This window comes from Salmo trutta, unplaced genomic scaffold, assembly GCF_901001165.1.
Source record: "Salmo trutta unplaced genomic scaffold, fSalTru1.1, whole genome shotgun sequence".
In the NCBI taxonomy this organism is placed as follows: domain Eukaryota; kingdom Metazoa; phylum Chordata; class Actinopteri; order Salmoniformes; family Salmonidae; genus Salmo; species Salmo trutta.
Window position 1 is genome coordinate 160188 of NW_021822651.1, and position 23306 is coordinate 183493.

Below are 23306 nucleotides of genomic sequence, written 5' to 3' on the forward strand. Positions count from 1 at the left end.
CACCCACCAAACACATCTCAACACCCACCCACCAAACACATCTCAACACCCACCCACCAAACACATCTCAACACCCACCCACCAAACACATCTCAACACCCACCAAACACATCTCAACACCCACCAAACACAACCCACAACCAACACCCACCCACCAAACACAACTCAACTCAACACCCACCCACCAAACACAACTCAACACCCACCAAACACATCTCAACACCCACCAAACACATTTCAACACCCACCAAACACATCTCAACACCCACCAAACCCATCTCAACACCCACCAAACACAACCAACAGCCACCAAACACATCTCAACACCATCCCACCAAACACAACTCAACACCCACCAAACACAACTCAACACCCACCAAACACAACCAACAGCCCGCAAACACAACCAACAGCCCCCAAACACAACCAACAGCCACCAACACAACTCAACACCCACCAAACACAACCAACATCCACCAAACACACTGTAATGAATGACGTTTACTTTGTGCATCTTATCTTTGGTGTCATAAACAATCCTTGGTTCCTGCCTGTGTCTGGTCAAGAGAGGAGGGGTAGGGCCCCCTCCGGAGGAACATCTGGCAGAACGCCCAGAATATGTTCTTTAAGTTAAGATAGGAGACGGAGCCAGTCACATGTGTGAACTGATCCAATGAATCATGGTTATGTATGTTTAGATAGAACCTTATTTACTGCTATGTAAGGAAGGCCCCTTGGAGGTCACTTCAGACAGGTACTTACGCATCTAAGCTTGACCGTGACCTCTTCAGCTTGCTGACAATAAAGAGTGATTCATTTAATATTGACTTTGAGTGTCCTGTGTAAGAAATTCCACAACAACACTTTTCTTTTTCTCTCTGTAGGTGAATGGTGGTTGGTTAGTAGAACACAGAATGGAACTTAGCGTGACCGTGTCATAGGGACAACAAGGAAGTTGACATACAGAGAGAGAGAGAGAGAAAGGCCACTATTAATAGACAGACCCTGGACGACACAGGGTCATGGAAGTGGCATATTCTTTTCTTTTCAAGATATTACTGACCACATTCTGTCACTGAATTTCCTGTCTATGTTACAAAAAATAAGGGGAATTATTTTTGTTATTATCAGTACATTTTCAGGATATTGTGTTTGTCACTTTTTTGGAACTGGTGACACTGAATGCAGCCTAACACTTCTACAATCTAGTTTTGTATCAAACAGATAGACGAGGGTTCTCCTCTATACAGACATGCACCAAAAACGAGTATTATACCAATACAATCCTATTTCACAGAGACATAGGTCATGTGATAACAGCAGTAGCAGCAGTGTCTGTTAGAGAAGTGAGAGACCTCACCCTGTATCTCCAGGTGCCTGACAGGGTAGCAAAAATAACACCAAAATAGAGTAATGACAAAAGAGGAAGAGAAAGAGGAGGCGGAGGAGAGAGAGGGAGGGAGGGAGGGAGGGGGGAGGAGAGGGAGGGCTCGCCTCACACAGCTGTTATTTTGCTGTCCTTCCTCTGATAGTAGCAGTCTTGGCTGAACTCCTAGTACTTTAGGTGAGCTGACTGACTGATTCGCTGACTGATTCGCTGACTGATTCGCTGACTGACTCGCTGACTGACTCGCTGACTGACTGACTGACTGACTGCACAAAACACAATTGCCTTGTGATGTGATGGCCTCTCCACCAAGAGAAAGGTGCCAGTGTGGACTGTGATGTGATGGCCTCTCCACCAAGAGAAAGGTGCCAGTGTGGACTGTGATGTGATGGCCTCTCCACCAAGAGAAAGGTGCCAGTGTGGACTGTGATGTGATGGCCTCTCCACCAAGAGAAAGGTGCCAGTGTGGACTGTGATGTGATGGCCTCTCCACCAAGAGAAAGGTGCCAGTGTGGACTGTGATGTGATGGCCTCTCCACCAAGAGAAAGGTGCCAGTGTAGACTGTGATGTGATGGCCTCTCTACCAAGAGAAAGGTGCCAGTGTAGACTGTGATGTGATGGCCTCTCTACCAAGAGAAAGGTGCCAGTGTGGACTGTGATGTGATGGCCTCTCTACCAAGAGAAAGGTGCCAGTGTGGACTGTGATGTGATGGCCTCTCCACCAAGAGAAAGGTGCCAGTGTGGACTGTGATGTGATGGCCTCTCTACCAAGAGAAAGGTGCCAGTGTAGACTGTGATGTGATGTTCTCTCCACCAAGAGAAAGGTGCCAATTTGGACTATGATGTGATGGCCTCTCTACCAAGAGAAAGGTGCCAGTGTGGACTGTGATGTGATGGCCTCTCTACCAAGAGAAAGGTGCCAGTGTGGACTGTGATGTGATGGCCTCTCTACCAAGAGAAAGGTGCCAGTGTGGACTGTGATGTGATGGCCTCTCTACCAAGAGAAAGGTGCCAGTGTGGACTGTGATGTGATGGCCTCTCTACCAAGAGAAAGGTGCCAGTGTGGACTGTGATGTGATGGCCTCTCTACCAAGAGAAAGGTGCCAGTGTGCACTGTGATGTGATGGCCTCTCTACCAAGAGAAAGGTGCCAGTGTGCACTGTGATGTGATGGCCTTTCTACCAAGAGAAAGGTGCCAGTGTGGACTGTAATGTGATGGCCTCTCTACCAAGAGAAAGGTGCCAGTGTGGACTGTGATGTGATGGCCTCTCTACCAAGAGAAAGGTGCCAGTGTGGACTGTGATGTGATGGCCTCTCCACCAAGAGAAAGGTGCCAGTGTGGACTGTGATGTGATGGCCTCTCTACCAAGAGAAAGGTGCCAGTGTGGACTGTGATGTGATGGCCTCTCCACCAAGAGAAAGGTGCCAGTGTGGACTGTGATGTGATGGCCTCTCCACCAAGAGAAAGGTGCCAGTGTGGACTGTGATGTGATGGTCTCTCTACCAAGAGAAAGGTGCCAGTGTGGACTGTGATGTGATGGCCTCTCCACCAAGAGAAAGGTGCCAGTGTGGACTGTGATGTGATGGCCTCTCCACCAAGGGAATGGTTCCAGTGTAGTGAGACTGTAGGACCTTAGTTGACCCCTATAAGGCTTTACTGTCACCTTGTCAAAGCAGATTAGGCAGCCAGAGCAAGAGACCAACGACCCTTAGAGTTAAACCAGGGTGGTATATACAGTACCCCTGGCAGGTGTAACCAAAACGGACAGGTCGGAGGTTAGCAGCCCCCCCCCCCCCCCCCCCCACACACACAGTGTTAATACCCACAACACATAAAAACACCTAGTTAAAGAAACCTTTACTAATGAAATAGACAGACTGGATCAAAGGCAACATCCCGTGGACAATGTGACAGGTTAGGAGTAGTCTCCCATTCCTCCATTTCTCAAACATATAACAAACACAAATATACACGCAACATGCAACAATTTTCAAAGATTTGACTGAGTGACAGTTCATATAAGGAAATCAGTCAATTTAAATACATTCATTATCATTAGGCCCTAATCTATGGATTTCACATGACTGGGAATACAGATATGCATCTGCTGGTCACAGATACCTTAAAAAAAAAGTTGGGGTGGGAATCAAAAAACCAGTCAGTATCTGGTGTGACCACCATTTGCCTCATGCAGCGCGACACATCTCCTTCACATAGAGTTGATCAGGCTGTTGACCTGTGGCCTGTGGAATGTTGTCCCACTCCTCTTCAATGGCTGTGCAAAGTTGCTGGATATTGGTGGGAACTGGAACACGCTGTCGTACACGTCAATCCAGAGCATCCCGAACATGCTCAATGGGTGACATGTCTGGTGAGTATGCAGGCCATGGAAGAACTGGGACATTTTCAGCTTTGGGGAATTGTGTACAGATCCTTGCGACATGGGGCTGTGCATTATCATGATGAAACATGAGGTGATGGAGGTGGATGAATGGCGTAACAACGGACCTCAGGATCTCGTCTCTGTATTTCTGTGCATTCAAATTTCCAAAACTGAGAGAAAGAAGCTTTTTGTGCATAAGGAACATTTCTGGTATCTTTTAGTTCAGCTCATGAAACATGGGACCAACACTTTACATGTTGCCGTTTATATTTTTGTTCAGTGTAGAAACATTCGTGATCTAAACCCTGTCTTTTAACCACTACAATATTCTCCTCAGTCAAGTGAAATGTTACATAACTTCCGTCACCGTGTTCCTACTTCCCCATCAACTTAACGTCTCCTGTATGACACCTTTCATCCAGTTACGTGATAGAAAGGTATTTTTGTATGCACTGCAGCCTGGCCTGAGAAACGCTCTCCCTGGATCACCCCAGCCGTAGCAATGCAAGTCCTTATAGAGCTATATGGAGAAGAGAGAGAGAGAGAGAGAGAGAGAGAGAGAGAGAGAGAGAGAGGCATGTTTCACATTCCTACATCACTCCTAACTAAGCCTGCATTAGCCAGTCTCTGTGTTCCTTCCAGAGCTCTACTCCCTGTCTCTGTGTTCCTTCCAGAGCTCTACTCTCTGTCTCTGTGTTCCTTCCAGAGCTCTACTCCGTCTCTGTGTTCCTTCCAGAGCTCTGCTCCCTGTCTCTGTGTTCCTTCCAGAGCTCTACTCCCTGTCTCTGTGTTCCTTCCAGAGCTCTACTCCCTGTGTCTGTGTTCCTTCCAGAGCTCTACTCTCTGTCTCTGTGTTCCTTCCAGAGCTCTACTCCGTCTCTGTGTTCCTTCCAGAGCTCTACTCTCTGTCTCTGTGTTCCTTCCAGAGCTCTACTCTCTGTCTCTGTGTTCCTTCCAGAGCTCTGCTCGTTGTCCTGTTTACTCCTCATTCAGTCTGTTTAAACCTCTGTAGCACGTAAACAAACTAAGTGACCATCACCATGCATCGCTGCAATGGTGAATCACTGCCATGACATCTCAGTGGAAAGAATGCAGCCAGCCCACCAGTCAGCCAGCCAGTTCAGGCTAAATGGCATCACCAATTAGTGTACATAGTTGTTCTGAAAAGATGGGATTTGTCTACAAATGACATCCTATTCCCTATATAGTGCACTACTTCTGATCAGGGCCCACAGGGCTGCACTATTTAGGGAATAGGGTGCCATTTGGACAGACATGGCAACAGAAACACACACATAGGGGTAGAGTGTACACACCAACAGTCCCACATGCCTAATGCTGCCCCCATACACCCTGTACCCTCCCTGTACCCACTCTGTACCCACCCTGTACCCGCCCTGTACCCTTCCTGTACCCACCCTGTACCCTCCCTGTACCCGCCATGTACCCGCTCTGTACCCTCCCTGTACCCACCCTGTACCCACCCTGTACCCACCCTGTACCCAGCCCTGTACCCACCCTGTACCCACGCTGTACCCATGCTGTACTTACCCTGTACCCACCCTGTACCCACGCTGTACCCATGCTGTACTTACCCTGTACCCGTACTGTACCCATCCTGGACCCACCCTGTACCCACGCTGTACCCACACTGTACCCACCCTGTACTCACCCTGTACCCACCCTGTACCCATATAACGACTTGCTCTTGTAAACAATACACAGATGTGAAGACTCAGACAGGATGCATCTTGTTATTTTTGCTCAGCTAGCCCTGAAAAGTTTTTATTTTATTGGCAGATACAATCATAGGCTTACAAAAGAACTTGGCAAACAACTTACTCCCCGTTCTCTACTCTTCTGTAGTCTGCACGGAATGGCCTGGATGAATAACTTCTTTCATTCTCAGACAGAGTCAAATGGCTGAAGTGGACCTGCCTAATCTGCCTCATTACTGTGGAAATCAAGACTGGACTTGGTGGGGGTTATATGGGTTGGGTGGTGTCCTGTTCTCTATGATGAGTGATAGAGAGAGGCTGGCTAATGCAGTCTAGGAGGGGCAGAAGATTTCCTAAAAACCCCAGGAGAGTTTCCAGAACCTTCTGTTTTCCAGCTTCCCAGTGGCAGTGCCTACAGTTCCAACCTCTCCCCCCAAAAAACACTATGATGAACACATGGAGAATACACACAGGCTGCGGCTCAAATGGTACCCTATTTCCTGAATAGTGCACCACTGTTCACCATGGTCCATAGGGCTCTGGCCAAAAGTTTTGCACTAAATAGCGAATAGGGGGCCGTTTGGGACTCATCCATGGATAAATAAATTAGGGTGAGGAAATTGGGAAGCTACGGAACCGTGGAAGGACAACAGGAAAGTGGGAAGCTACGGAACCGTGGAAGGACAACAGGAAAGTGGGAAGCTACGGAACCGTGGAAGGACAACAGGAAAGTGGGAAGCTACGGAACCGGGAAGGACAACAGGAAAGTGGGAAGCTACGGAACCGGGAAGGACAACAGGAAAGTGGGAAGCTACGGAACCGTGGAAGGACAACAGGAAAGTGGGAAGCTACGGAACCATGGAAGGACAACAGGAAAGTGGGAAGCTACGGAACCGTGGAAGGACAACAGGAAAGTGGGAAGCTACGGAACCGTGGAAGGACAACAGGAAAGTGGGAAGCTACGGAACCATGGAAGGACAACAGGAAAGTGGGGAGCTACGGAAACATGGAAGGACAACAGGAAATTGGGAAGCTATGGAACTGTGGAAAGACAACAGGAAAGTAGATTCATTACATTGAAGATTTAATTACATCTTCACTCGTCAGACTTCGCTTTTGACCAGTCCAATGTAGTGATTCATAATTAAACTTTCATGTCAGGTCGCAGATCGTTTTGTGCTATCTTGCCAAAGTTGCCTAGACAGCACAAACAGATCTGGCACCAGACTAGAAGTGTTCACCTTTTCATTGTAAATATTTCACATTTACAATGAAATGGAGCTCCTACAAGAGCAGCACATCTCTGCATGACCATCGCCCTCTGATGCAAAGTGGCATGCTTTGGGAGGGGTGAGAACTCTCTTCGATGGGTGCAGAATGACATATTTCACACAAGTCTGACGAAACGATCGCTGAATTCTTGTGAAGTACGCTACTTGCCCAACTGTTTCTCCACCCCAAAAAAAAACAGCATCAGGAATGGAAAGAGTCTTCTCCAGTGACCACTTAGTTTCTACAATGAATTTGGGGAAACGACGTGGAGTAATTATCACTTAAGTTCAAATGAAGTGGCCTGAGACAGAGTCTAATGAGGTGGCCTGAGACAGAGTCTAATGAGGTGGCCTGAGACAGAGTCTAATGAGGTGGCCTGAGACAGAGTCTAATGAGGGGGCCTGAGACAGAGTCTAATGAGGGGGCCTGAGACAGAGTCTAATGAGGTGGCCTGAGACAGAGTCTAATGAGGTGGCCTGAGACAGAGTCTGTTGAGGTGGCTTGAGACAGAGTCTAATGAGGTGGCCTGAGACAGAGTCTAATGAGGTGGCCCGAGACAGAGTCTAATGAAGTGGCCTGAGACAAAGTCTAATGAGGTGGCCTGAGACAGAGTCTAATGAGGGGGCCTGAGACAGAGTCTAATGAGGTGGCCTGAGACAGAGTCTAATGAGGGGGCCTGAGACAGAGTCTAATGAGGTGGCCTGAGACAGAGTCTAATGAGGTGGCCAGAGACAGAGTCTAATGAGGTGGCCTGAGACAGAGTCTAATGAGGTGGCCTGAGACAGAGTCTAATGAGGGGGCCCGAGACAGAGTCTAATGAGGTGGCCTGACACAGAGTCTAATGAGGTGGCCCGAGACAGAGTCTAATGAGGGGGCCTGAGACAGAGTCTAATGAGGTGGCCTGAGACAGAGTCTAATGAGGGGGCCTGAGACAGAGTCTAATGAAGTGGCCAGAGACAGAGTCTAATGAGGTGGCCTGAGACAGAGTCTAATGAGGTGGCCCGAGACAGAGTCTAATGAGGTGGCCTGACACAGAGTCTAATGAGGGGGCCTGAGACAGAGTCTAATGAAGTGGCCCGAGACAGAGTCTAATGAGGTGGCCTGAGACAGAGTCTAATGAGGTGGCCCGAGACAGAGTCTAATGAGGGGGCCTGAGACAGAGTCTAATGAGGTGGCCTGAGACAGAGTCTAATGAGGTGGCCCGAGACAGAGTCTAATGAGGGGGCCTGAGACAGAGTCTAATGAGGTGGCCTGAGACAGAGTCTAATGAGGTGGCCCGAGACAGAGTCTAATGAGGGGGCCTGAGACAGAGTCTAATGAGGTGGCCTGAGACAGAGTCTAATGAGGTGGCCTGAGACAGAGTCTAATGAGGTGGCCCGAGACAGAGTCTAATGAGGGGGCCTGAGACAGAGTCTAATGAGGTGGCCTGAGACAGAGTCTAATGAGGTGGCCTGAGACAGAGTCTAATGAGGTGGCCTGTTGTTTCATTTGTTTTATGAGCCACTGGGGGAGAGACATTCTGTTCTCTTGTCAATTCATTTCATCTGTCTCATGCCGTTACAAGAGACTTGTGTTTTGGGGACTTCGTTACAGTCATTATATGTCCAAGTCCAGGAAAACTACTGAGTTGTTAAAAATACAATGACCCACAAATAACCAAGTTTTATAGTGACATGCATGTTAACAACTTAACAACACATTACTGCTAATGTATATGTCATATTTCCTGTTAGGGAAAATATTACTTCATAAACATGTAGAACGGAATACAGAAGTCATTATTTTCCTTCTCGTAACAGCATCTTTTCCAAGCAACGGGTTGTGACATCACTGGGGTGTCGCCAGGCAGAATGAAGAGCTTCAGTACTTATCTAGGACCAGACCAAGTCTACCCCCCTGCGAACATGTTGCCCTGTCGCCTGTTTGTACCAACAGGACAGGGATAATCTGCGTGTACTGAATGCTTCCAAAATTGCATTGTATTCCATACATCGTGCATTGTTTGAGTCGTCTACGTGACAGCCTGAGGGATAGATAGCACACTGTTTCTGTGAAGTGTAACTTTCTCATGTTCTGGTTGTGCAATATCTCCTGACTGGCTAACTGAAAAGGGGAAAACCGTTTCAAGACTCTTATATCATCATTATATTAGCCCTAAATACCGAGATACTGTTGGACGGCTGGTGTTCTGTGTGTTGACAGGGGCGTGTTGTGTTTACAGCCTGTTTCATTATCTTTAATGCGTGCCAGACTGAGCCTGAGTCCAAGCAGATAAGACTGGTGTGTGGCCCAGCACTACAGCCAGCTATCACCACTCTACCACTACACACGCACACACACGTACACGCACACACACACACACACACACACACACACACACACACACACACACACACACACACACTACAACCAGCTATCACCACTCTACCACTACACACGCACGCACACGCACGCGCGCGCGCACACACACACACACACACACACACACACACACACACTACAGCCAGCTATCACCACTCTACCACTACACACGCACACACACGCACACACTACAGCCAGCTATCACCACTCTACCACTACATGCGCATGCGCACGTGCACACGCACACGCACACACACACTACAGCCAGCTATCACCACTCTACCACTACACACGCACACGCACACACACACACACACTACAGCCAGTTATCGCCACTCAACCTCTGCCACTGAATTTAAAAAACACACTCCCTTCCATTCCAACTAGAATGTCCTAGCTGAATGTGTTGCACCAACAGGCAGACCAATCACAATGAGACATAGATTGTAATGGATGGGTGGTGGCGGCACTCCCTTGCGTCTTTTGAAGTTGGCAAACTCCCTCAAATGTAGAACCTTTTGATATGACTTGGAATACTGATTACTATTACATATGGGGGTGTTGGCTTTGTACTATGCTTTGTTGGGTACAGTGGGTACTGTACCAATGGGTGGGACTGTTTTGGTTTTTGTGGAATTCTGCCCAAGACTGAAGTCATGATAGTGTGGCAGAGTTGAGGCATTCAAGATTTGTTTTCAAGAAAAAGTTTGCACTATAGTCCAAAAAGTAATCTGTGTCCTCAAAATAAAGACGAGTTCTTCACGGAGATAACGAGTTCTTCACGGAGATAACGAGTTCGTCACGGAGATAACGAGTTCTTCACGGAGATAACGAGTTCTTCACAGAGATAACGAGTTCTTCACAGAGATAACGAGTTCTTCACAGAGATAACAAGTTCTTCACAGAGATAACGAGTTCTTCACAGAGATAACGAGTTCTTCACGGAGATAACGAGTTCTTCACGGAGATAACGAGTTCTTCACGGAGATAACGTGTTCTTCACGGAGATAACGAGTTCTTCACAGAGATAACAAGTTCTTCACGGAGATAACGAGTTCTTCACGGAGATAACGAGTTCTTCACGGAGATAACGAGTACTTCACGGAGATAACGAGTTCTTCACGGATATAACGAGTTCATCACAGAGATAACGAGTTCTTCACAGAGATAATGTTATTCACAGAATAACTCAATATCACTTCCCTCCTGCTCTACCAAATCTTTTCTAAGTATCAATCTTATTTGTAAGCCACTGTTGTACATCAACAGAGCAAGAAGTGGCGAGTTTGTCATTATTAGATGTAAACAGAAGCTTATTCATCAAGTGGGGCATGGTGAGATATCAACACAGAGCTGAGACCCGTAGACTGGGTCACAAGGCAGTGAATTACAGTGAACAGCAGCTGATTCATACAACGACCCTTGGAGCTTAAACTGTCTTATTATAATTAGGCTTATCTCTTCAAGGACAAACGAAGGGTGAAGTCAGCATATCAGTAGTCTCTTTATTCTATTGACAGTATCTACTCAGTACTACTCTACTACTATTGACAGTATCTATTCAGTACTCTACTACTATTGACAGTATCTATTCAGTACTACTCCACTACTATTGACAGTGTCTACTCAGTACTACTCTACTACTATTGACAGTATCTACTCAGTACTACTCTACTACTACTGATAGTATCTATTCAGTACTCTACTACTATTGACAGTATCTATTCAGTACTACTCTACTACTATTGACAGAGTCTACTCAGTACTACTCTACTACTATTGACAGTGTCTACTCAGTACTCTACTACTACTGACAGTACCTATGAGTGGATCTCTGTCTGCTTGCCTGCTTGTGAGTCTCTGTATGAGTGGATCTCTGTATGAGTGGATCTCTGTATGAGTTGATCTCTGTATTGGTGGATAAATAATGTTGTTGGCCTCTGCTGATGTGGTGATGGCCCCACTGACAGCGCCTGGCCCCACTGACAAGGCCCCTTCCCCACTGACAGGGCCTGGCCCCACTGACAGGGCCCCTTCCCCACTGACAGGGCCTAGCCCCACTGACAAGGCCCCTTCCCCACTGTCAGGGCCCCTTCCCCACTGACAAGGCCTGGCCCCACTGACAAGGCCCCTTCCCCACTGACAGGGCCTGGCCCAACTGACAGGGCCCCTTCCCCACTGACAGGGGCCTGGCCCCACTGACAGGGCCCCTTCCACACTGACAGGGCATGGCCCCACTGACAGGGCCCCTTCCCCACTGACAGGGCCCCTTCCCCACTGACAGGGCCTGGCTGGTGATGGTGAAGGAGGCCCACGGCGACTGTTGTCCCCCACTGAGAGTGACTCCGTTTGGGTCTGAAGGAGACCCCGTACAGATGACTCCTGATGGTACCCTGAACCAGACATAGAGAACAAGGGAACACCTCTCACACACACTCACACACACACACACACACACACACACACACACACACACACACACACACACACACACACACACACACACACACACACACACACACACACACACACACACCACCATAATACAAGGACACCACATTGTTGCCAGACATCTCCTGGCACAGCACCAAAACCCATTCACAAAGTCACAACAATGCTGTAACTCAACGAGTCGTCCATTAAAACACCATCACAATATCTTTCAGTACTGCTCTGAGTCGAACTCACACAGCCCCTCACTATCTCTACCTCCTTGACTCCTTGACTCTAACTCCTTGACTCATAATGGACTTCCTGAAGACTTCACCTTGAGTAGATCTCTATATCTGAATCCAACAGTAGTGTACTATACAGTATAGGGAATAGGGTGTATATATCTATCTTCTATTTTGTCTTTGATTGTTCATTAAATAGTCTAACAATTGATTTGCTTCCCCTGTGTTTATGTGTGTGTGTGTGTGTGTGTAGTATGTGTGTATGTATGTATGCGCGTGTGTGTGTGTGTATGTAAGCGCGTGTGCGTGCATGTGCGTGCGTGCGTGCATGTGCGTGCGTGCGTGCAAGTGCGTGCGTGCGTGCGTGTGTGTGTTTTGGTCCCGACTGCTTGTGACTCTGTTCTCTCTTGTCTTTTCCTCCCTGTATTCTACCCTCCCTGTATTCTTTCCTCCCTGTATTCTTTCCTCCCTGTATTCTACCCTCCCTGTATTCTATCCCCCCTGTATTCTTTCCTCCCTGTATTCTATCCTCCCTGTATTCTACCCTCCCTGTATTCTATCCTCCCTGTATTCTTTCCTCCCTGTATTCTATCCTCCCTGTATTCTTTCCTCCCTGTATTCTATCCTCCCTGTATTCTTTCCTCCCTGTATTCTATCCTCCCTGTTTTCTTTCCTCCCTGTATTCTATCCTCCCTGTATTCTATCCTCCCTGTATTCTTTCCTCCCTGTATTCTATCCTCCCTGTATTCTATCCTCCCTGTATTCTTTCCTCCCTGTATTCTTTCCTCCCTGTATTCTATCCTCCCTGTATTCTATCCTCCCTGTTTTCTTTCCTCCCTGTATTCTATCCTCCCTGTATTCTATCCTCCCTGTATTCTTTCCTCCCTGTATTCTATCCTCCCTGTATTCTATCCTCCCTGTATTCTTTCCTCCCTGTATTCTATCCTCCCTGTTTTCTTTCCTCCCTGTATTCTATCCTCCCTGTATTCTATCCTCCCTGTATTCTTTCCTCCCTGTATTCTTTCCTCCCTGTATTCTACCCTCCCTGTATTCTATCCTCCCTGTATTCTATCCTCCCTGTATTCTTTCCTCCCTGTATTCTATCCTCCCTGTATTCTATCCTCCCTGTATTCTATCCTCCCTGTATTCTTTCCTCCCTGTATTCTTTCCTCCCTGTATTCTTTCCTCCCTGTATTCTATCCTCCCTGTATTCTATCCTCCCTGTATTCTTTCCTCCCTGTATTCTATCCTCCCTGTATTCTATCCTCCCTGTATTCTTTCCTCCCTGTATTCTTTCCTCCCTGTATTCTACCCTCCCTGTATTCTATCCTCCCTGTATTCTACCCTCCCTGTATTCTACCCTCCCTGTATTCTATCCTCCCTGTATTCTATCCCCCCTGTATTCTTTCCTCCCTGTATTCTACCCTCCCTGTATTCTATCCTCCCTGTATTCTTTCCTCCCTGTATTCTTTCCTCCCTGTATTCTTTCCTCCCTGTATTCTATCCTCCCTGTATTCTATCCTCCCTGTATTCTACCCTCCCTGTATTCTACCCTCCCTGTATTCTACCCTCCCTGTATTCTACCCTCCCTGTATTCTATCCCCCCTGTATTCTTTCCTCCCTGTATTCTATCCTCCCTGTATTCTACCCTCCCTGTATTCTATCCTCCCTGTATTCTTTCCTCCCTGTATTCTATCCTCCCTGTATTCTATCCTCCCTGTATTCTACCCTCCCTGTATTCTACCCTCCCTGTATTCTACCCTCCCTGTATTCTATCCTCTCTGTATTCTACCCTCCCTGTATTCTACCCTCCCTGTATTCTACCCCACCCTCCTACCCCCTCCGAACCCCTTTCCTACCCCTGTTCCTACCCCCTCCCTACCCCTTTTCCTACCCCCTTCTCTATCCCTGTTCCTACCCCCTTTCCTACCACCTACCCCCTTTCCTACCCCCTTCCCTACCCCTTCCCCACTCCCTTTCCTACCCCCTTCCCTACTCCCTTCCCTACTCCCTTTCCTACCCCCTTCACTACCCCCTTCCCTACCCCTTTCCCTACCCCCTTCCCTACTCCCTTTCCTACCCCCTTCTCTACTCCCTTTCCTACCTCCTTCCCTACCCCTGTTCCTACCCCCTTCCCTACTCCCTTCCCTACCCCCGCCGCCCATACTGCTAGGCTAACTGCCGGCCATACTGCTAGGCTAACTGCCGCCCATACTGCTAGGCTAACTGCCGCCCATACTGCTAGGCTAACTGCCGCCCATACTGCTAGGCTAACTGCCACCCATATTGTATTGTGTACCGTATCTGGTTCTGTAGACAACCTTGTTTGTACTTTGTTAAATATATTGGATGTTCTTCACAGTGTAAGTCTGTCAACGGTATGATACGTTTGTAGATCACATATTACATCAACAGTCTGTCTGAGATGTCATGTGACGAGAGGAGCTGCTGCTAGTCAAAGTTTGCTGTGTTTGAGTTCACTGCTTTTAGAAATCAGGCACATCTATTCAAATGCTCTGCCTTCATCGAGGGACCTGCTGTCCACATTCAACTCTTAAGTGACAGGATGAGTGTATTCTTTCCCGTCTGGAGAGCATGCTAATTCACTGACTGGACAGTGGCCAAATTCCCAAAAAGCTTTGTTGCTGATGTAACGTGGGTCTCACTGCTTGAGGTGGCCATGTCAATGAGTTTATAACAAACGCTAGCTCACTAACGCTGCCAGCGGTAGAAGCTAGTGTTCCTTCTCTAAAGGCAATAGCCTCAGAGCCTGCAGTCAGAGCTCCTCAAAGCCAACTATCCCCCCCCCTCCCCCCATTCATCCTGTTGGATCACAGATCCGTTTTTTCAAAGCCACATTCAAAGGAAAGCATGGAAAAGCGTCTTGAGCCAGAAAGCCAGCAGCCTCTCATGACCCTACCAAGGATTTTACGTAACATGGCTACCACAGCCCACTGTTCCACTTGCTCCTTCACATCTCAAATAGCACCGTATGACCTATATAGTGCACTACTTTTGACCAGGACCCATTGGGTACCATTTTGGGAAGCAGACATAGACTTAGACATAGACACCCCCCCCCCCCCCCCCCCCCCCCCCCAGTGAACTAAATGACTGGTGAGACCATGTCATTATGTGGAGTGGTTAGGATGGACTCATCAGAAGGACCACTTACAAACACACACCTGGAAAGTCTTTGAGTCAATTTTACATTCTTGGCCCAGATAACCCAAAAATATCTGAAGAACTTCTTAATCCTGTAGACGTCAACTCAGCCAGCTCTACTCTTCTCCTTCCCCTTTTAACTCACTAACACGCGATGGCTAGTGTACATTTCATTACTCTTAATTATTTATTGTGTTCACAGAATCACATTTCTCATTTTCACAGAGTTTTGCATGTGTCCATCTGTCTGTGTGTGTGTGTGTGTGTGTGTGTGTGTGTCTGTGGGTGTAGTCTACATGAGGGAGCTCCTAGTTACAACTTGATCCACCCTAATGATTAATCTGTCTTGGTAAGAAACTAGTTCCACAGAAAACAAAATCACGATGGTTGAGAACAAACAGTTCTATTTAAGTCTCAAATCAAATCAAATTGTTATTAGTCGCATAGCGTACACATATTTTTCAGATGCTATCGCAGGTGCTTATGTTTTTAGCTCCAACAGGGCAGTAATACCTAACAGTACAAAACAATACACACAAATCCAACAGTTGCGTTGGCAGGAAGAGGAGACGGGCACTCATGCCAGCTCCAAAGACCAGGTATAGGGAGGTTCCAGGTACTAGGCTGAGTGTTCTTTCTGCAGACTGGTGTCCTCGTTACAACTACCTTCTGTCTCACTACCAACATCGTGCCGCCACAGGTCAATGTGGGCAACGCCAGGGTACACACCCTCACACTGTGCCAGATCCAAAGGCTGCAGGTATAGGGAGGTTCCAGGTGGAGGGGAAGCCGTTCTATCTGTAGACTTCTGTCCTAAATACATGTTTTACTCCCTCTGCACACTTCTTTCACCATCCCATTGCAATCCAGACCATTGTAAACTGAGTGTACAAAACATTAAGAACACATTCCTAATATTTTGTCCCCCCCACCACCGCCTTTTGCTCTCAGATCAGCCTCAGTTCGTCAGGGCAGGGACTCTATAAGGTGTTGAAAGCATTCCAAAGGGATGCTGGCCCATGTTGACCATAATTCTTCCCAAAGTTGTATCAAGTTGGCTGAATGTCCTTTGTGTGTTGGACCATTCTTGTCACACACAGGAAACTGTTGAGCGTGAAAAACTCTTGACACAAACCGGTGTGCCTGGCACCTACTACCATACCCCATTCAAAGGCATTTTAGTGTTTTGTCATGCCCATTCACCTGCTGAATGGCACACATACACAATCCATGTCTCAAGGCTTTAAAAAATCCTACTTTAACCCGTCTCCTCTTCATCTACACTGATTGAAGTGGATTTAGCAAGTGACATCAATAAGGGATCATAGCTTTCACCTGGATTCACCTGGTCAGTCTGTGTCATGGTTAGAGCAGGTGTTCATAATGTTTTGTACACTCAGTGTATATGGCCGCCCTGCAGCATTTAACACCCCTTCATCATATTCAAGTACAAATCATGTGTTTTTAGTGATGAATAAAGTACCGCCTGGCATAAACAAGTATCTTAGTTTCTGCAGGAAATTTGCTCAACTCTCTAGAGGGAGGAAGGACCAGTTGATCACAGTGGCTTTAGCCAAAAGGCTTTTGACCCCTGTTTTGCAATAGTCCTATAAGCCCGACACACCCACAGCTATCATAAATACATCAAGAACAGAGTGTTCCCTTTGCAAACAACACACACAGTTACGTGGAATGGTGATAGGTCTTCCAATGTACTCTCCTCTTATCTCTATTATCTCTATAGCATCACAAGAGATAAACGTACAATGCCTTTAGGAAGTATTCACACCCCTTGACTTTCTCCACATGTTGTTGTGTTACAGCCTGAATTTAAAATGTGTTCTTTTTTTTTGGTCAGTAGCCTACACACACTACTCCATAATGTGAAAGCAGAATTATGTTTTACTTTTTTTTTTGGACTAATTCATAAAAAATGTAAATGCTGAAATGTCTTGAGTCATTAAGTATTCAACCCCTTTGTTATGGCAATGTGAAACTTCGCAAGACAATAAACAACATAACAAACCGTGACAACAGCGGTGCACCATGCACTAACTCAAAATAAGATCCCACAAACAACAGGTGGGAAAAGGCTGCCTAAATATGATCCCCAATCAGAGACAACGATAGATTGAGAACCATATCAGGCCAACATAGAAATGCAACATCTAGATAACCCACCCTAGTCACACCCCGACCTAACCAAAATAGAAAATAAAAAGGATCTCTAAGGTCAGGGCATGACAGCAAGTCCTGAAAAATGGTTGTCTAGCAATGACCAACAACCAATTTAACAGAGCTTGAAGAATTTTGAAAAGAATAATGGGCAAATGTTGCACAATCCAGTTGTGGAAAGCTGTTAGAGATTTACCCAGAAACACTCATGGCTGTAATCGCTGCCAAAGGTGTTTCTACAAAGTATTGACTCACGGTGTGAAAACTTATGTCAATGAGATATTTCTGTATTTCATATTCAATACATTTGCAAAACAATTCAAAAATGTGTTTTTCACTGTCATTATGGGGTATTGTGTGTAGATGGGTAAAAAATTAAATAATATTTAACTCATTTTGAATTCAGGCTGTAACACAACATAATGTGCAATAAGCCAATGGGTATTATTAGTTTCTGAAGGATATGTAGCTAGTACAGTCAATGCCAAGTAGAGAAGTGACTGCCTACACAATAAAACAGATTGTACTTTAACAGCTGAGTTACATGGATACTCTTGGTGACTTTGTCATGAAGTTATTTATGCTAGCATCTTTGACAACAATAAAGCTGCCATGAAGTAAAGTTATATATTTGACAAGAATAAAGCTGCCATGAAGTAAAGTTACATATTTGAAAAGAATAAAGCTGCCATGAAGTAAAGTTATATATTTGACAAGAATAAAGCTGCCATGAAGTAAAGTTATATATTTGACAACAATAAAGCTGCCATGAAGTAAAGTTATATATTTGACAACAATAAAGCTGCCATGAAGTAAAGTTATATATTTGACAACAATAAAGCTGCCATGAAGTAAAGTTACATATTTGACAAGAATAAAGCTGCCATGAAGTAAAGTTATATATTTGACAAGAATAAAGCTGCCATGAAGTAAAGTTATATATTTGACAAGAATAAAGCTGCCATGAAGTAAAGTTACATATTTGAAAAGAATAAAGCTGCCATGAAGTAAAGTTATATATTTGACAAGAATAAAGCTGCCATGAAGTAAAGTTACATATTTGAAAAGAATAAAGCTGCCATGAAGTAAAGTTATATATTTGACAAGAATAAAGCTGCCATGAAGTAAAGTTACATGTTTGACAAGAATAAAGCTGCCATGAAGTAAAGTTATATATTTGAAAAGAATAAAGCTGCCATGAAGTAAAGTTACATGTTTGACAAGAATAAAGCTGTGAAAATGACACTGGCAGCCAACCTTCAGTCTTAATGGTGACAGAAGTTTGGCAGCGTTTCTCATAACACTCCATTGAGCAACACACCTAATGTAAACACATCTATAAAAACTGTTCTCACCCAAATAGGCTACAGTATGTGTATTGTGTTTAGACTTGTTTCAGTTCTTGCACCAATCATACTGAGCTTGATGATTTGATGACTTGTTATTTAAAGCCTGCAGGTATAATTATTTATGGCTTTTTGTCTCTCTATGTGTCAACATTTTCGCTGATTAAAAACGGCAGTTTTTTGTTGAAGTTGTGAGGATCATTATAAGACGTAATAGAGATTCTAACGGAGTCATACGTTTCCACGACAAGTCTTAAAATTCCTTTTTAAGGCATAACAACTCATCACGATTGAAGTGTTACAGAATACCTTCTAATCTAAGTAGTTTCCTGGTTTTCAGACATTTCCAAGAACCCGTGTATGATGGTTCAGGTGAGGTTGAGGTCAAAGGAGAATGCTTCGGTCACAACAATGAAAAGAAGTCAAACATCTTTTTTATTACATAATTATCTGTTACGTGTAATATATATTTTGAAATACGTATATAAATATATAATCGCACTTTTCTCTGACATACATTTTCTACCAATATCTCTGCTTCGCTGATATTAATGCTTCCCAGTTCAATGTATATGGAGGTCAAAGGTGGCGTCACCGTTGATGACGGAGCTCGTTGTCGACATAATGTCTTCCTCCTTGTCCTAGCTAATATATTTCTCAGTAGGCCTTCACATTTTACTGGTCAGAAACCAAACATGCCACTTGCAATCTCTACCTTTCAGTGTGTATAGACAGTACTGTTAGTACTTCCAGTGTGTACAGGCAGTACTGTTAGTACTTTCAGTGTGTATAGACAGTACTGTTAGTACTTCCAGTGTGTACAGACAGTACTGTTATTACTTTCAGTGTGTACAGACAGTACTGTTAGTACTTCCAGTGTGTACAGACAGTACTGTTAGTACTTCCAGTGTGTACAGACAGTACTGTTAATACTTCCAGTGTGTATAGACAGTACTGTTAGTACTTCCAGTGTGTACAGACAGTACTGTTAATACTTCCAGTGTGTATAGACAGTACTGTTAGTACTTCCAGTGTGTACAGGCAGTACTGTTATTACTTTAAGTGTGTATAGACAGTACTGTTAGTACTTCCAGTGTGTACAGACAGTACTGTTATTACTTTCAGTGTGTACAGACAGTACTGTTGGTACTTCCAGTGTGTACAGACAGTACTGTTATTACTTTCAGTGTGTATAGACAGTACTGTTAGTACTTCCAGTGTGTACAGGCAGTACTGTTATTACTTTCAGTGTGTATAGACAGTACTGTTAGTACTTCCAGTGTGTACAGACAGTACTGTTATTACTTTCAGTGTGTACAGACAGTACTGTTATTACTTTCAGTGTGTATAGACAGTACTGTTAGTATCTTTAGTGTGTATAGGCAGTACTGTTATTACTTGCAGTGTGTATAGACAGTACTGTTAATACTTCCAGTGTGTACAGACATTACTGTTAATACTTCCAGTGTGTACAGACAGTACTGTTAATACTTCCAGTGTGTACAGACAGTACTGTTAATACTTCCAGTGTGTACAGACAGTACTGTTAATACTTCCAGTGTGTATAGACAGTACTGTTAGTACTTTTAGTGTGTATAGACAGTACTGTTATTACTTTTAGTGTGTATAGACAGCACTGTTAATACTTCCAGTGTGTACAGACAGTACTGTTAATACTTCCAGTGTGTATAGACAGTACTGTTAGTACTTTTAGTGTATATAGACAGTACTGTTAATACTTTCGTGAATCAGAAGCACAGCAATGATGGCTGCTGAAGCTATGGAATAGTTTCAATGGTAATTTTGGTCATTTTAATTTGAACTGAGTTTAGGTCATTCCTAGGGTTTCCAAACATAGATGTGAACTGGCAGTAATCTGCTGCATGACATGTTAAATCCCCACTAACACGTCAGCATGTTTCCAAACAAACCTGTGATTTATATTTACAATTTGGCCACGATGAGAGAGGAGTAAGTCTAGTGTGATCCCTTTCCTGTAGTCAAATGACTTAGTAGCTTCATGAGTGGAATGTTATTAATAGGATTCGTAATTGAATTATTAATTAACATTATTTTGCAGAACCTGAAGAAAATCCGGTGATTTTATGTCAAACGGTTTTGTTATATTTCAGTCTTCTGTGATGTACATAAAGTGTCATATTGGGATGCAAACTGAAAATGGAATATATTTCAACTCTATATCAGCCCATATCCATGTGTGTGAGGTGTATACTTTTGTTTCAAAGTAGATTTGTTTAAGACTACCAAGAAACTGCTCTGTGTGACCCTGAATTAAACCAACCGCAGTATAGGTTAATAAGCCTTCTGCAACCCACCCAAGCTAATGAATACTGAGTCCAATATGACAAGCTGTCTTTCAGAACAAAAACAAATAGGTCTTTGTGATGTGTTGTGTTTACAGTTACGTCTAGAGGTAAGGTTTTAAAAACCCTCTTTGGTCAATTGATTTAAGATAGAATAGTTGTATTAATGTTTTTGATTACGTTGATAAAATGATTGTTGTCATTTGTGTTTATGACAGGCATAACACCAATACAGTCCTTGTAAATAACCATTGAAAAAGTACATAATCAGAAAGTGAAAGTGTAGAGTAAAACAGAACGGGGAAAGGGATGGTTTAACCACTTTCAGTTCAGGTGATTAGGAGGAGGAAGGGTCTCTCTTTACTTAACAGTGACTGCTTTATTAATGTTCCCATAAGTACAGTGACATTATTGAAGTATTATTAATGTACTTGTAAGTACAGTGACAGTATTGAAGGATTATTAATGTACTTGTAAGTACAGTGACAGTATTGAAGGATTATTAATGTACCTGTAAGTACAGTGACAATATTGAATGATTATTAATCTTACTGTAAGTACAATGACAGTATTGAAGTTACTCATCGTTAAATTGCACTTACACTGTACTTAGGGTTATGGCAAGACGTAGGGCTGGTTAGGATTACTGCTGTAAGCACAATATAACAATGAGTAATCACAATAATGATTACATTGTACGGTAATTACAGTAATAATTACAGTAATAATTACAGTAATAATGACACGGTAATAATGACACAGTAATGAGTGAGATAATGTGAAGAGATGTTGTTTCATGTATCAACAACTTAACAGGATGAATTAAAGTCTGAGAAGGAACCTCAGAATGACATAACAACATGAGAATGAGGATGGGCGGTGTATAGAGGTGAAGTACAGTACCTGTGAAAGAAAAGCAGGATGGACAGCGTGGTCTGGTCGATGTTGCTGTTGCAGATGCCCTCGTTGAGCAGGTAACAGGGGTCTCTGACCACAGACTCCAGAGAGTCCAGCCTCATCATGCTGTTCAGCTTGTCTGTGTTCACGTTCTGGTTCTGGAATGTCAGCTGCTCCCGGAACTGGCGGAAATGGCTGAGCGACGTGGGGCTTCCCATCAGGGGGGTGCTGTTGCCTCTGCCCTCGCCTCCACCTCCAGCTGGGTCATCACAGTTGGCCAGGTCCAGGCAGCAGGAGCAGCAGTCCAGACCGATGGGAGAGCGACATTCTTCTCCTTCTGACATGATGACAGCAGAACACCTTGAGGGACTGGAGAGATGAGTACAGAGCTCCACAGCAGGAGAGAGAGAGAGGTAGAAAGAGAGAAAGAGAAAGACCTTGGCGCTGGTCTCTCTTCTTCTCAGGCTTGTAGTTGTTGTTGTGGTGTAGGGTGTATTCCTCAGTGTATGCAGAGGGAAGGATTGCCTCCCTCCAGGTTCTCTGGATTGGGGTGTTGGTAAGTCAAGTGTCTCCAGCTTCCTCCTCTTCCCTGAGAGTAGGCAGTCAGTCGTGTCTCCCTGAGTCTCCCTCTCGTCACGTTAGTAAGGCTTTGTTTGCTTTGGTTGTGAGACACTCGCTTCTGTGTCTGTGGGGGAGAGAGAGTTAGACAATGCTGTGCTGTCTGTGTCTGTGGAGGAGAGAGAGTTAGCCAATGCTGTGCTGTTTGTGTCTGTTGAGGAGAGAGAGTCAGCCAATGCTGTGCTGTCTGTGTCTGTGTCGAACACACTCACCCTGATTCAGCGGGAACGCGTTTCAAAGCTGCTTATCACCTTTTTTTTGCCCACCGTTTGCGTGCTTAGAGACAGAGGGAGGGAGGGAGGTGGGGAAACCCTTGTGATTGGTAGTCAGAGGGAGGGAGGGAGGGAGGTTGGAAAACCCTTGTGATTGGTAAACGACTGGCCCTCCTCTTTCTCTGCTCTCAACTGCTACATCACAATTGTTATTATTAGAGAGAGAGAGAGAAAGTAAGAGAGACACAGAGAGAGAGACAGAGCGAGAGACACAGAGAGAGAGACACACACAGAGAGAGACACAGAGAGAGAGAGACACAGAGAGAAAGAGAGAGACAGAGAGAGAGAGAGAGAGAGAGACAGGGAGAGCAAGAGAAAGAGAGAGAAAGAGAAAGAGAAAAAGAGAGCATGAACACATATGGAAATCGAATTATCATAATAAAAAATCCCTATCAAAATCCTTCAGTTTAAACTAGAGATATCATTGGATGCGTCTCAATCAACCTCATCTGCCTATGTTGCACTTCCGCATCTGTGGTGAATGGTGACAGAGCTACAGCAGTGTTTGTCAGACCATGAGACATTCCGAAAATTGGTCTTACAAAATTGTCTGCAGTGTCCAAATGATTTGGCCTACATTATGACCCCTCTGTGTAAAGATGAGATTCTTGCAAACGATGTTCTCCGTTTTACTCTAAGATGCCCACAGGCGTCCTGGGACTCGTCTGACGTCGGTACAGCCGATCTGCCAACTTCTGTCTGTAGTGTCCA

The 23306-nt window shown here is 44.9% G+C and overlaps 1 protein-coding gene across 2 annotated transcripts in view; it reads right to left on the reverse strand.

Moving 5' to 3' along the window:
- LOC115183097 (TSC22 domain family protein 3) overlaps positions 1-22593 on the reverse strand; it is a 55558-nt gene extending 32965 nt beyond the window's left edge. The window contains exons 1-2 of one of the 2 annotated variants that reach the window (XM_029744435.1): positions 22536-22593; positions 21712-22390 (exon numbers count right to left, since the gene is read on the reverse strand). In XM_029744435.1, the coding sequence (XP_029600295.1) occupies positions 21712-22049 (338 nt within the window). In that variant the 5' untranslated portion in view covers positions 22050-22390; positions 22536-22593. The other variant, XM_029744434.1, reaches the window with a different exon arrangement.
- Positions 22594-23306: the final 713 nt, after the last annotated feature.